Below are 14,251 nucleotides of genomic sequence, written 5' to 3'. Positions count from 1 at the left end.
TCCCAGCGGCATGAGTGAGGTCAAGGGTCATCTCTGAGGTCAAGGGTCATGCCTGAAGATCAAGCAGCAAAGCACCACACCTGAGGAAGGAGCAGCATAGACACCAACAACCAGAGCTCAGAGCGCCCCCTCCTTATTCTGCTGCTGATGAGATGAATATTTCCCCCCTTCCTTATGCGTTGAGGAAATACAAATGTCAGACGAATAAACAGAAGCTGCTGCAGAAGAGTACCAGCCTAGCTCTGCCCCAAAGAAAAAGACATGCCCAAAATTGTCTTAGATGGGAATCAAACAAAATTTTAACAATGCTTTTCCTTAGATAATGGCATTTTGGGCAGTTTTGATTTTCTTTATGTACGTTATCTTTTTTAAAAAAAATAAGTATTTTAATGGGGGTGAGAGGCGGGGACATCCTCGTGGAGGCGGGGTGCAGGAAGGAGGTATGGGATGTGGAGCAGTCAGAGGGTGGAGGCGGGGTGCAGGGAGGAGGTATGGGATGTGGAACAGTCAGAGGGTGGACTGGGAGAGGAATAAAATCTAAAGTGTAAATTAATTAATCAATTAATTAAATATTAAAAAAGAGCATTTTAAAACTATTTTTTCTAAGTCTAAGAGAAAACTTTTCTAATAAAATTTGGGGCAACATCCATATTAAAAAAATCTTCGATTCTTCCTGATTTCATAAATTTGAATGAAAAATTTCTAATTATTAGATTACCTTTTAAATTTCATATTACTTGATGGTTTCTGATACCATAAACATTTGCGAGATCTTTCTTGACTTTTATATGAGTAACTTAGACAGTGAAGAAAGCTATTTCATTAAATTATAGGTAGTAGTGATATTTCAAAATTCTGCTGTCATTAGAGTTGACACTAGCCTACTCAGTTGATATATCTTCCAAGGAAGAATTCTATGGTGCTTGTATGACTATTCCAGAGTAAATCATTTCACAGTTAATCTTACTTCTTACAAATAAAATTGGCTCTTTATTAAAAATAGCAACATAAATATTAATAGACTTACTTTTTATTAAAGAAAGCATGATTAACAGGGGGAAAAACTCAGAACACTATTGTAAATTACACCAGTTAAAAGTGAAATAGAGACAGCTGTTTTAACAGTCAGAGGTTACATGACAAAGCTGTGCCCAGAGGTAAGCTTAGTCTTATGTCCTATTATTAAATAAGAAATTTTAAAATGATCTAAGTCATCGATTACAAAGAAACATTTGTAAAACAACTAAGCATGAAAAATAAGGAAGGAATTAGAGATAATTATATTGGCATAAACAGAAAAACTACAGTTAATAAAATATTTAAGAGTTGATTCCTTAAAGAGACTGGAAAGACTAATAAAATAAAAAATACAACTAAAACTAAAAAGTTCAGAAATAAGAAAAACACTACAATCACAGATGCAGAGAAAAATATTTTTAATTATAAGATAAATATATGCAGAAATCTAACAGTTTTAAATTCTATGAAAATGCATGACTTTCTTTTAAAAATATAATTTTAAAGTTTCTATTCAAGAAGTATGGTTGCCTATTTAGAACAAAACCATAAAACTTTTCAAATTTTTCAGAGAATTACCTTTTATCTTATAAACAGTGTTATGGGGGTTTTCTCCCTGCCATCAAGAATAGACAGTTCCTACAGTGCTAACTTATATCATAAAAACAATAGAGAGATCCCCCTTCTGAAGCTAAGAAAGGATACAAAAATATGAGATTACAATCTAGTCTTTTTCATGAATATAAGTGTAATAACCCCATTTAAAATGTAAGAGTTGAATTTAACATTATTATACTTTAAAATGGGGGGGGGGTTTCACCATGATTACAGACTGTATCTTATGCAGAAAAAGTCCGGTATTAGGAAATCTTTTAGTAACTATTTTTTGTGATATTAGACACTGTGTATTGTGGTAATAGACAACAAAATAAACTATATGACAATCTCTAGCTGTCTAGAATGTTCGACATGAGCTTCCAAAAAATGTTTGGTATAATTGAACCAGAAAACCATGTCCTTTGCCTGGAGGCCCGTATTTCAGTTCAGTAGTTAATATTAAAATCTGATAAAATACTGATGCAGGCATTCCTAAAAAGTCAGGAATAAGAGAAAGCTAATATCATCACATACTTGATGAGGTATAAGCACAGCAAAAGAAATGAGAAATTATCATGAATTATGCTTAAAATGATTGGCTATGAGGAAAAGAATCAGTAAGGATTAGTGAGCGTTTTGAAAAGTTATCAAACAAACAAACAAACAAACAAAAAAAAGTGGCCCTACAAGGAGCAGCTTTTATAAAAGCTCTTAGAAAGGGAAAATGATCACAGTCAAACAGCAACAAAATGTAAAATAGAACCAGTAAGTTTGCAACACATGAAAAAAAAGAAAACCCGAAGGACATACAAAGTGTCTTTAGTGACCTTGGACATGTGACAAGTTCCTCACTAGGAGACTTTACAGATCAGTAGCTGTAAAGAGTACAGACTTCACAACTATTTCTCAAATAACCATGATCTTAAACCAATCCTAAACAAAATAACAGTAGACTTTCTTTTGGACTTTACCAAAATATAACTAAAGCTTATGGAGGAGAATAAATGCCAAAGCCCAAAACGTGGTTTTTTTTTAAATAAGAGTAATATTATTTCATTGTAAACATACAATAAAGCAACCAATGGCATGACAATAGTTAAAGTAACAGGCGTCAGGAACAACAAACAAGTAAGAAATCCAGAAACCACTCTAGGTATAAGAATTTAATATTTGATAAATGTGAAATAGTCAAAACAGTAGATAAAAGAGAATTTTCAATAAGTGATGATGTAACAACTAAATAAATACTTAGCCCCTTAATCACATCTATACCAAAAATAAATTCCATTTAGAGAAAATATTTAAATCTAGAAAATTAAAATGAAAGGAAACAAATATGCATGTAACACTGACATGGAGATCTTTTTAAACATTTCACTGAGTGCAGGACTCATAAAAGGTATTTATCGTTGTGAAAATTCATAGACATTATGAATTAAACTGGCACATACTGGGGAAGAGGCAGAAATGTCTGCAACAAACAGAATAAAAAATGATTAGTGGTTTTAATATATAAACAGCTTTTACTACATCAATAGAAAGGTGAATCCACAACAAAGAAATTAACATGTGTATCCATGTATTCCTTCAACAGACATTTATTGTGCACCTACCATGCACTGAATCTCCTATGGACACAAAATGCTGTGTTGGAGAATTCAGACATCCGCACAGTGTCTTCCTTCATACATTCTGGTGTGAGGAAATGGAGAGAAGACAGAGCCAACAAATAAATAAGATTGCAAATAAAGAACTGGGAGAGAAAATGACTGGGAGGTTGTGACTACTTCAACATGGTACTCCACACAGGCCTCCCTCAAACCTCTGCACCCATCTAGAGGATATGTTGAGATGGAGGCGAGAGGGGGTGGCCATGAAAAGCAGCTTACAAATAGTAGCATTTACTAACCCCCTGAGACACAGTAAAGATCGTGCTTGGCATGTTGCAGGGATACACATGGTAAACACTGAGAGAAGGGTCCAGAGGCTGTTAGAGAAATAGAGAAGGGTCAGATGGTGCAGGGCTTTGTGAGCCATGGTAAGGGGTTCAATTTTATTCTACAAGCAATAATTTATTTGATCTGATGGATGAGAAAGGTCAATATTGCCAGGTTATCAAAAAGGTACTAAATTAGGTCAAGAATGGTACCCGAGAGACCAGGCATGACTAGCTGATGGCAGTCAAGTGAGAAAAAAATGTTGGTCATAGCACTGACTTTGGAAAGAGGCAAATTAAAGACAATTTTAAGTCAGGCATGATTATACACACCTGTAATTCCAGGGCTTAGGAAGCAGAAGCAGGGAGATCCCTATAAATTTGAGTAATAAAACTGATCGATTAAGATGGTCTGCTTTGTAAGGAACTAGTCATAAAAGTAGCAAAGATGGCCCCCCAGATTTCTAACTATAGAAGCTGGTTGAATGGTGATGCCTTTTACTGCAATTGATTAACTTAAGAGGTGGGTGGGTGGGTGGCGGGGAATAATGGTACAAAAGAGAGAAAGAGGACAACCTGAAGTTATTCAAAAAGCAAGAGGGAGTGAGACCCACGGCACTGAGTGAAGGGTCTTCTTTCACAGTCACAAAATCAGTCGCACGCATTATAGTAGAAAACTGAGGAGCTCTGTCTGTAACTCTTATTTCTCAAGGAAATATAAAAACAGGACATTCTGGGGAGATACATGCATAGAAACAGTAGGTATACAAGTGGGGGGACTGAGAAGACCATAGGAAAAAAACACCAATGTGGGATTTGTAATAAATTCTTGGAAATAGAACAGGTTGGTTCGTTTTGTGATTTTCTTAAAGGAAATGGTCAGTTGTTACAGTCAGGCTAGAGCAAAACAGAGGTTACCTACACCCAGGGTTGGATTTTCTGCTAGGAAAATAACTTAGAAGGGACTGAGGTCTGAGAGTGCTAAGAGAATTGCATTTCGAGGCATGATATGGTAATGGATTGTGGAATCTGGGCTGGTCACGGAAATACATCCAAGACATGGCCTGCTCAACAGTAGAAAGATGAGGTCAAAGAACAAAGAACTCAGGATAGGAAGGTGGTGGTCAGAGACTGGAATGTCTGACGTGTCAGTTTCCTAGCAGCAGACACCAAGACAAAGGTCACTGTGCAGCAGTAGTGTTGAGGGGACACCTGAGAAAGACAAAAGAAAGCAAGAGGGAAGAGAGCCTTCGAGCCGTAATGCAGGTCTGACATACCTATGAAAGGCAAGAGGGGCTATAGACTGAAGCCAGCAGTCCTAAGAAAACCTCAGCCACGAGTTGAAGGGTCCCCACCCCAAATAGTTCATTGAGGACAAAGTATGTCACATGAATGGGCCATCACGGCTACTTTGGCTGTGTCCAGTCACTGGGGATAGCCCAAATCAGACCTCAATGTAAAGCCAGGGGCAGAGGGCCTGGGAAAACAAGAGGGCCTCAGCTAACAAGCCTTCCCGGAGCAGGTATGGAAAGGCACGTTCCCGTGATCATCAGCGACGATATTCTAGAGAGGATCCAGTTTCTAAAGATGATAAGCTTAGGTCCTTGGAAACAAGGACTGATTCCACAGGGAGGAAGGGGCCATCGGAGTTGAAGTTACAGGAAAGGGAAAGCCTGACGTTTGAGTTCAATTACAGATGTGCATGATACAACTCTGGGTTTGTTAGCCACCCCAGAGAATTTGGACAATTAGAATCTTCTGGCAGATGGGAGTAAGAGGTGGAGCTTGATGAGAACTTAATGAAGAAAAGGAAGCTGGCTTTGAAGAACTAATAATGGAAAGAATCTGAGTGGGAACAGAGAGCCACTACACCAAACAGGGAAACGGAATCGTGTGCAGTGAGGTTTTCAAAGAAGCCAGGATTTTGCAGGCGGGCTGAAGAAACGCGTTGCACGGAGCTCGGCGTCCGGAGAGGCAGGGCAGGCTGCGGCAGCCGGCGCCCGCTGAGGAGCTCCGACCAGCGTCGACGCCGAGGCGGCCGGCGTTGGATGCAGGGTCTGCAGTCGACCTGGGCGACGGAGGTACGGAGGTGCGCGCGGCCGCGGGAGCGCGCGGCGGCGTCACGGGGCTGCCGACCTGCCGAGGGCGCGCGCCGCGTGCTGGCGCTCCCTGGCGGCGCCGCGGAGCTTGGCGCGGCAGCTGGAGGCGGCCTGGCGCGTGGTGACGGCGCCTGCGGGCGGGCGCAGGATGGCGGCGCTGCGGGGCGACGGCTTCGCCAGGCTTCGGCCCGCACGGGCGCAGCGGACCCCAGGGAGGAAAGACAAAGACACGCCGGTTAGCAACGGGCGGGAACCGCGCAGCCCGGGGCCGAGGCGCCGCGTCCCCCGCACCCACCAGGTAAAGCTGTGCCCAGGAGCCTGGCACCACACGGCAACAGGCAAGGTTGCAGGCATCAAACCCAGGCGTTAGCTGATAACCCCTGACCCAGAATGTCTTGTTTAAAATGTTCCCTTAAAGCATAACTATGTATACAAATAAAATTTCAAGGTGTTCAGTGCAACATCTAGTACAACATAATAAAAAATGGGGAAAGAAGAGGAAGAAAAATTGGAAAATGTTCATCTCTAACCATAATGTATTATAATCTTATAGTGCAAACTAACTTGCTAATAAAATGTTGTGAGATACAGTCTAACAATATGAAAAAAGTAGTCAAGGAAAATTCCCTTTCACCGGCATTTGTTGGGTGTGAGGGTATGTACTTGCCATATTCAGACAACACAAATTTATAAAATGATGAAGAAAAACCACAAGTGTGTCGTTACCTTTGAGTACTGCAGTCTTTATTTTCATTTTATTTATAACTTCCAAAGTTATACAATAAATTATTTCACTAATAGAATAAAGTTAATTACTTTTAAATTTTATCCCACTTATGAATTTATAAAGTTATATAGGGTAGCAAAGTGGTAGGTATAAAGAGATCTTAAGAAAGGGGTTCGCTGAGATGGCTTATCTTTAAACTCGGTATAACTCACAATGTTACAGAGTATTTAATCCCTTAAACTTTTAACAGTGAATCAAAACCACCGTCTTTTATAAAATTATACTTTATTTTATTCTATTCATTTCTATTTGAAAAAAATAAAGTTTTCTGGGCTTTTGCAAAGTTAATTTCAACTTGTAATTTCCACAGGCTTCAGAACGTAGTGTGCAGAGACCTGCCATGCTTTTGGAACAAACGTTTTAGAGAATGTGTTTCAGCTTCAGTCATGTTCCCTGTGTCTGAAAGCATTCAAACGGAGAAGGATAAAATACTACATCAACTATTGGCTAAATACTGGTCTTTCAGTTATAACATGCATTTTAGATTTTAAGTTAATACCCAGAGAATCTGTTTGCTAAATTATTCCAGGAAACTGCACATGGGATAATAACATAGACAAGTGCCAGGGCTTTGCTATTGGATAGAAAATCCATTGTAGTATAAACTTCAAAACTATTTTAAACTAAAGTGACCTCCGTTGTCAGATGGATTTTATTCAGTGATAAGCAAATCAAAGGTTAGGTGTTTGTGGGGATGTGCTTTGTTGCTTAAGTTGATGACATAATCAATCATACCACCCTGCAAGTTTCCTGGCTTCTGAAGGTTTTGAATGAAATCATCATACCCAGAGGTACAACTTTAGTACAAAAAAAAAAATTAAAAATAATAATAAAAAAATAAAAAACAAAAAATAAAACATATCGCATGTCAGAAATAAAATTTACAGAGAATAAATCCTAAGAAACCAAACATTTGTAAACTTACTTCTTGAACAAAATGAAGCCTGCAGAAGCTTTTGTTAAAAGCTTTTTAAAATTCTAGCCATCACCAAGTGATTTCAAGTTATTTTTTAATTTTTAAGGAGTTCTACTTTATGTAAGTATTTTAGGGCATGTGAAGGTTGAATAACAACTTATGGGAGTTGCATCTCTCCTGCCACCATTGGGTTCCAAAGACTGAACTCAGGTTGTCAGGCTCGGTAGCAGGCAATTTCATCCACTGAGCCATCTTGCCAGGCCTGGTTTCAATTTAATATTTTGGAATGTACATTATGTCCTAAGGGCTTTTCTCAGACAGTAGCAGCAAACAAATAACATGAGGTACCTATCTCTGAGAAGGACCATCTAGGATGAGTCAGAGCCCAAGGCTAACCTGAATCCTGTCCCTGGACACAGGCCAGGGCTTTGCTTCTCATCAGCTTCAAGTGAACTTCTCATTTCCTGTCATTCCTCTGCTCAGATACATAAAAGCATCCCACTGTCTGCACATTACATGAATAAATAGTTGTTAACCTTTGAGGAGAACCAAAGACCAGTCCAAGACTCTGCCTAAAGATGTGGACACCTTCCAGAAGCTTGTACAGAACCACACTAGCAACTGACTTCCTGAACACAAACACGTAAGGACAAACAGTCCTTTCCCCTGCATTGCTCCTTTTCATAAGTGGAAAACTGATGCTTCCTGGGGCAGGGGCTGGGGGTAGACTGGCATTTACAAAGTTTTAACTGCTCAGTACTAACTTTGATGAGATTTGATTAATTAAATCTGTGATCTGGCCTTTACCACAGCAAAATGTCCTTCATCTTTACAGTCCATTGGGCCATTCTCCCTGAAGCAGCCAAGTCCATATGATATTTCTGCCAGGTTAAGTTAGCCTGTATAGCGGGACACCAAGTTCCTCCAAGACTAGTATTAGAATATATACACATTATATCCTCTCCCATCAAGTTCAAATAAGCATGCTGCTAAGTCAGAAATTTTCTGTGTGGTACAGAGAAAATATATTCCGTCTTGGGTTTTTTTGGCAACTCCTCCGGGAAAGACAGTGGCTGCTGCTGATATGCAAAGTAATGAGATCCAATAATGTGTGCAGTCCTTTGCTCACCAAACCGGAACCCCATGCTATGTGCCCGATATCACAGGTGCACCATCTGCTTTCCCCTCTGCGTCTATGCCTTTGCCCTTCCACTGGAAAATTGATGTAAGTGGGATTGAAAGCTAGAGCAGAGGGCAGAGTATCTGAAAATGCTGACAGTCTTTCCGGCTTCCACTGGTCTGAAATGCATTTATGTGCTGATACTAAACAGACATGGAAACAGGTATCAGGGTTTATCAGTTGCATGCTAAAGAAAAACAGCACCATGGCCTGTTTTTTCAGAGGTATTTGAAAAACCTCTATCAGTTTTTGTTCATGAACTAAATTTTAGAAAAAATGAGCCAAAATATTTAACTCTAATTTCCTTTTTTAAAAAAACAAAAAAGAAAACAATAAGTGTTTCCCATGTGTGTTCTTCTTGCCACTTAATTCAGTAAAAAGGTTTCTCCCTCCAACTATTGTGCGCGCGCGCACACACACACACACACAAACACTGACTGCTGGAGTCTGAAATGATCTGCTCCTCTTCTGCTCTCTGTCTCTTGATTCTCCCTCGGAGACCACTGGCACACTGGTGTGTAGTTTAGCAAGCACTAGGACAGTCTACAGTGACTTCTCCATTTCCCACTCTAACAAGCCCATCCTCCAGAAGGGTGGGGAGAACACTACAGCATTTGTTACTGACAGGGCGACAGGCTCACTCCTCTGAATCATCTTCTCTGTATTCACATCCATACAGAAAGTTCTGATTTGCCCATTGTGTGTTTGTCACATCAACAATGCCATTGCTGCCTGCTTAATTAAGCAACACTCTGCCTCTACTCTAATTTTCAATCATAGTCTCCTAACACTATGGCCATCGCTACTAGAACACACTTGCTACCATCTTAAAAATAACCTTCTCCCATGTAAGAGAGGATTCGAGCAAGGCTTGAAATGAGAATGAACACAGTTAGATGGGGAAAGTCACAACTAATATCTACTTGAATACAACACAAAATGAAATACATTATGAAGCCAAGCCTAGCGTTAAGATCACATATCCCAACAAATTAATATTATAGATGAGAGAAACTGGGGAATATAGTATTTGGATACAAGAAACTAAACTTTTAAAATAATAAATATCTTAAATACAAAATGTTATAAAATAATGCAGAATGAAATGATATTGCCCTAATTCAGACAGTCAACATTGAGGATAAACTAAGGAAGCAAGTGAAAGAAAGAATTAGAAGAATGAAAATTATTCAATATATATATATACACACACACACACACACACACACACACACACACACACACACACACATACTGATGATAAAATAGAACAGTTATCTATAAAAGTGACCCAAAATGTACTCTTTGATCCTGCAGGTAACAAAGGGAAGTAGACCCAACGGTACTTGTGACATTAGTAGTTACCATTCACTTGCATGGTGACAGGCACTAAGCTAAGTGTTTTGATATACATTACCTCAATTTTTTTTTTTTTTTTTACTAAATTAAGTTTTGTAAAACTCTAGTTTAAAAAAGAAACATACCCAGTGAGATAGTCTGTACATCCATAAATAAAGAAACAGGAAAACAAAAGTATTCAATGTGCATGGCCTGGTCTAATAGAAGGGATGCCTGAGTAAGTCATGTTCCTAGGAGAGAGATGTAGCACTAAGCTGACATGATCATCAAGACCCTCGGCTTACACTACCAGGCATAAAACAAACGTTTTGACTGACAATGCTGTCCTGCCAACAAGATGTGCTAGTGCAATGGTGGCACAAAGCAATGGAGTAACCACTATATTATTTGACTGAAGGCCCACTCCAAGATATGGAACCCATACCCAACACTGCTGTGTAACCAAAAACCTAAGACTCTATAGCCCAGGAACCTAGGGTAAAATTAAAACCAAAAACTAAAAACAAAAACCAAAACCATGCAGCAATAAAATGACTCCTAAAGACATTCTGCTATACTCAGATCAGTGGCTTGCTCAGCCATCGTCAGAGAAGCTTCCTTCTGCAGCAGATGGGAGCAAATACAGAGACCCACAGCCTGACATTATACAGAGGATGAGACATTGGGACACTCAACCCTAAATGAGATGGCTCTTTCAGATCTCTTCCCTCAGGGCTCAGGGCACTATGCAGGGTGAAGAACTGGAAAGTGTAAGCTGGAGAGGATAGAGACCACCAAGGGAAAGGAGCCTCCTGATTCTACAGGATCAAAGATATATAAGCTCACAGACTAAGGCAGCATACACAGGGCCTACATGAGTCTGATCAGATGGGGGTCCTAGGAGCTGAAAGGAGACATGGGCACATGTCTAATCCAGAAGATAGCTCCAACTGATAATCATTTGCAAATGCAAACATACTTTTTGCCATTTGTTTCTGGGGAAACAGCTTTTTTTAAGGGTGCACGCCCAACAGAAAACAAATGCAGAGCCATCTTTGAAGGTTCCTTATCTCAGTGTCAGGTCAGGGCTTCTTTTTCTTCTTCTTTTTTTTTTTTTTTAAAAAAGATTTTACTCTTTATTTTTATTCTTCTTTTTTACCCTGTGGGTCTTTTGTACATATATTATGGCTTCCAGTTTTGTTTTGTTTTGTTTTGTTCTGTTTATGGGACTCTAGAGTGTGCAGATGAGTGGGTCTCTGCATCTGTATCTGTTTTGTGCCTTTTCTTGGGCTCTTTTCCTTGTTTGTGTCTTCTGTCTGATCCCAATATATTTGTTTTTATTTTATCTTATTTTATTATATCTTGTTTCATTATTATCCCTTATAAGCCTTTTTGTATTCCAATGAGAGACAGAAAGGGGATGGATCTGGATAGAAGAGGAATTGGAGAGGAACTGAGAGGAATACAGAGGAGAAACCATAATCAGAATATATTATATGAACAAAAAATATGCTTTCAATAAAAAAATTTTAAAAGGAAAAAGAAAACTGATTGTAATTTGCTCTCCCAAATTTGCCTACCAGGGGAAAATGTACAGACTATGACTATGAGAATCGCTGTGGCCGATACTTCCCAGTGTACACTGAAGAGGTGGCACTGTGGCACTCGCACACCTGTACTTGAGGCCGGACATGGTCAGTGTCCTCGAGCACCAGTCACCTTAGAGGAGCTCAAACGGGATGGCTCATGAAGACTGAGTTAGCATCCCCAGCAGCCATGAAGGCTGGAAACAGGAGGATCCCTGGAGTTCACTGCTAGCCTGCTAGCCAGCTCAGCCAACCAGCCCAGCCAGTGATAAGCTCCAAACGAAAGGAGAAACCCTCTCAAAAAACAAAGTGAAGAGCAATCTGGAGAAACACGCTGTGTTAACCTCCATCCTCCCCATACGCAAGTCCACATGAACACACCCACACACACACTTGCACACACACACACTTGCATATGCCATCCACACACGCATAGCTTAGTATTTGTAGTGGGGCTGCTGCTCACTGGCCCTAAGACTATTTGCACATTACCATTCAGACTTCTCTGGTTAAGAGAACATCCAAACTCTTGCCTCTGACATACACATCCCAATAAATAAATATTAGATGGACCTACAAAGAAGGACAACCTTGATGACAGTTTAAAAGTAAATCCTAAAATAAGAAAATGCTGAAATGAACCCTTTGATTTTCATAGCACAAGAATCTCCTAGAACCATTTCTAATCTTTAAAATGAAAGATAATAGTAACAGAGAGACAGCAAAAGTAGAAAAGTACACAGACAGCGCAAGGAGGAATAGTATATGAAGAAACCAAAACTCAGCTGGTTCCTGGCAGGGCAAGGTAAATGGGAACAGGCCTGGTGACTCATTCATTGACAACCATATATGCTATTGTGTTAAACTGATTAATAATATAGCCTTGGTCTCCAAGGGCTAGATTTGACTCACAAGGACAGGAAAGTTAATATGAATGTAGTATCACAAAGAATAAAAGAGAAAATGAGTAGACAGACAGATATTAAAACCTCACTGGAGGAAGATGTCTCTGTGGGCAAGAACCACCAGGAAGAGATTTACAGAGGACAGGCTCTGAAGTCTATATGACCAGCAAAGGGACAGGGACACCACAGACTAAGTGATCAACAAAAGGAATCTCTTCAAATTGGAGGGTGGCACTATAAGAAGGCAGTTAGATGGTGAGTTCAGTTTATCATGGCTTGCTTCTAAGTAGTAAGTTCATTAGAAATGTTCAAAAAAATGTTTTTGAACCCTGAGTTGCCAAACTATCTTTAGAGAATGATACAGAGGAATGATATATCCAAACCAGCTGGCTGAAGAGACGGCTCAGTGGCTAAGGGCACTTGCTGCTCTTCCAGAGGATCAGTTTGGTCTCAGCGCTGCACACATTGAGCAGCTCACAACCACCTGCAACGCCAACTCCAGAGGATTCAGCATCATCCAGCCTCTGCAGATAGGTGCATGCGTGTGTGCATATAAGCACAAACACCTAAATACAAATAAACTAATTTTTTAAGGGAACTGAGTGAGTAGGCTCAACTACAGGGTCAGCATGCACCTAGACACAACCTATCTGTAGGCAGGGGCCTGGGAATGAGAAAAACCATAGTTACCCAGAATGTTTGGCTACTGTTCCAAGTGTTTTCTTGCAGGTACCTCGTATTATTTCCTGTCACAACCTTCATACTCAGAAATCAGCTCCACCCAAAAAGCACAAAACCAGGAAATTAAGAGGTGCCAGTTTTCCATTAAAATTATGTACTGGTCCTGCTGAATGAAATAAACTGAGTTTTTACTACATGAAAAAAGAAAATCATCTAGATTAAAATAAGAGAAAAAACTTCTATCTTTGTAACCTACTTATTAATCTTTGTAATCTACTTTAAAAGATAAAGAAAGAAACAATATACAAACAAGTACAGGCAAAATTCACAATACATGTTGACAGTGCACACTGATAGAGGGACAGAGAATGGATATGCTATTATTGATAACATACTGATAAACCTTGCAAAATTTTTCCAAACTAAATTTCACTCTTGCCATATAGGCAAGAAAGAACAACATGTATAAAAATTCTATTAAACAAGTGGTCTTCAAGTCAGAGAATACAGTCTAAAATTCTACTCTACTGCTTTTTGTTCTTCACACACTTAAGGCCACTATTGTACAAATAATTATCTCCTAGAGCTTTGCTGGAATATGGGTTGGTATATGCAAAACTGCATGAAGGACAGGATCAGTGTTTACAAAATTAAAAATAAATGTTTGTAACACTAGTAAAAGGTTATAGTTATAATACAGTTCTGTGATACAACAGTCTGCTTTGTGTTGATGGGAATATCAGGCCTTTATTCTAATATTTAGTGATTTATTTAAAGTTAAAACATAAGAGGAAAAACTATTTTCAAGGAATTTGAACAAAAAATTATAATTCCCACCCCATTTATCTATAGATCCCATAAGAACAAAAGGATAGCTCCACTCTATCTTCTAATTCATGTCTGTCAGCATTTTAGTGTTGAGCTTAAGTTTTAGGGTCATGACTTGTCCATAAAACTTTACTGAAACATCACACATGGTCTCCTGGTGATTCTTCCCTTTAAAATCAGATTTTTAAAGTCAGTCCCAAAAGTGGATAGCTCAAAGGATATGCAGACTTACATTTTCTGTACTGAATGTGTGGGCTCAATGATAAGTAGTGCTGACTTCTGAAAAAAATCACCTGGTGAACCTTCCTAAAGACACCTTGGTGTACAATAAAGAAGCATCTCCACATATCAGGACAAAAACATTCATCTGAACTGACAATG

The 14,251-nt window shown here is 39.3% G+C and overlaps 1 protein-coding gene across 5 annotated transcripts in view; it reads right to left on the bottom strand.

Annotated features, from left to right (window-relative positions):
- Positions 1-2,762: 2,762 nt before the first annotated feature.
- Znf800 (zinc finger protein 800) overlaps positions 2,763-14,251 on the bottom strand; it is a 46,390-nt gene continuing 34,901 nt past the window's right edge. For all 5 annotated transcript variants that reach the window (XM_076913629.1, XM_076913632.1, XM_076913630.1 and 2 more), the window contains exon 6: positions 2,763-5,830. In XM_076913629.1, the coding sequence (XP_076769744.1) occupies positions 5,671-5,830 (160 nt within the window). In that variant the 3' untranslated portion in view covers positions 2,763-5,670. The remainder of the gene's footprint in view (positions 5,831-14,251) is intronic.

This window comes from Arvicanthis niloticus, chromosome 15 (genome assembly GCF_011762505.2).
Source record: "Arvicanthis niloticus isolate mArvNil1 chromosome 15, mArvNil1.pat.X, whole genome shotgun sequence".
In the NCBI taxonomy this organism is placed as follows: Eukaryota; Metazoa; Chordata; class Mammalia; order Rodentia; family Muridae; genus Arvicanthis; species Arvicanthis niloticus.
Note: the sequence above shows the minus strand (reverse complement) of the source record. Positions and strands in the feature narration are given on the sequence as shown.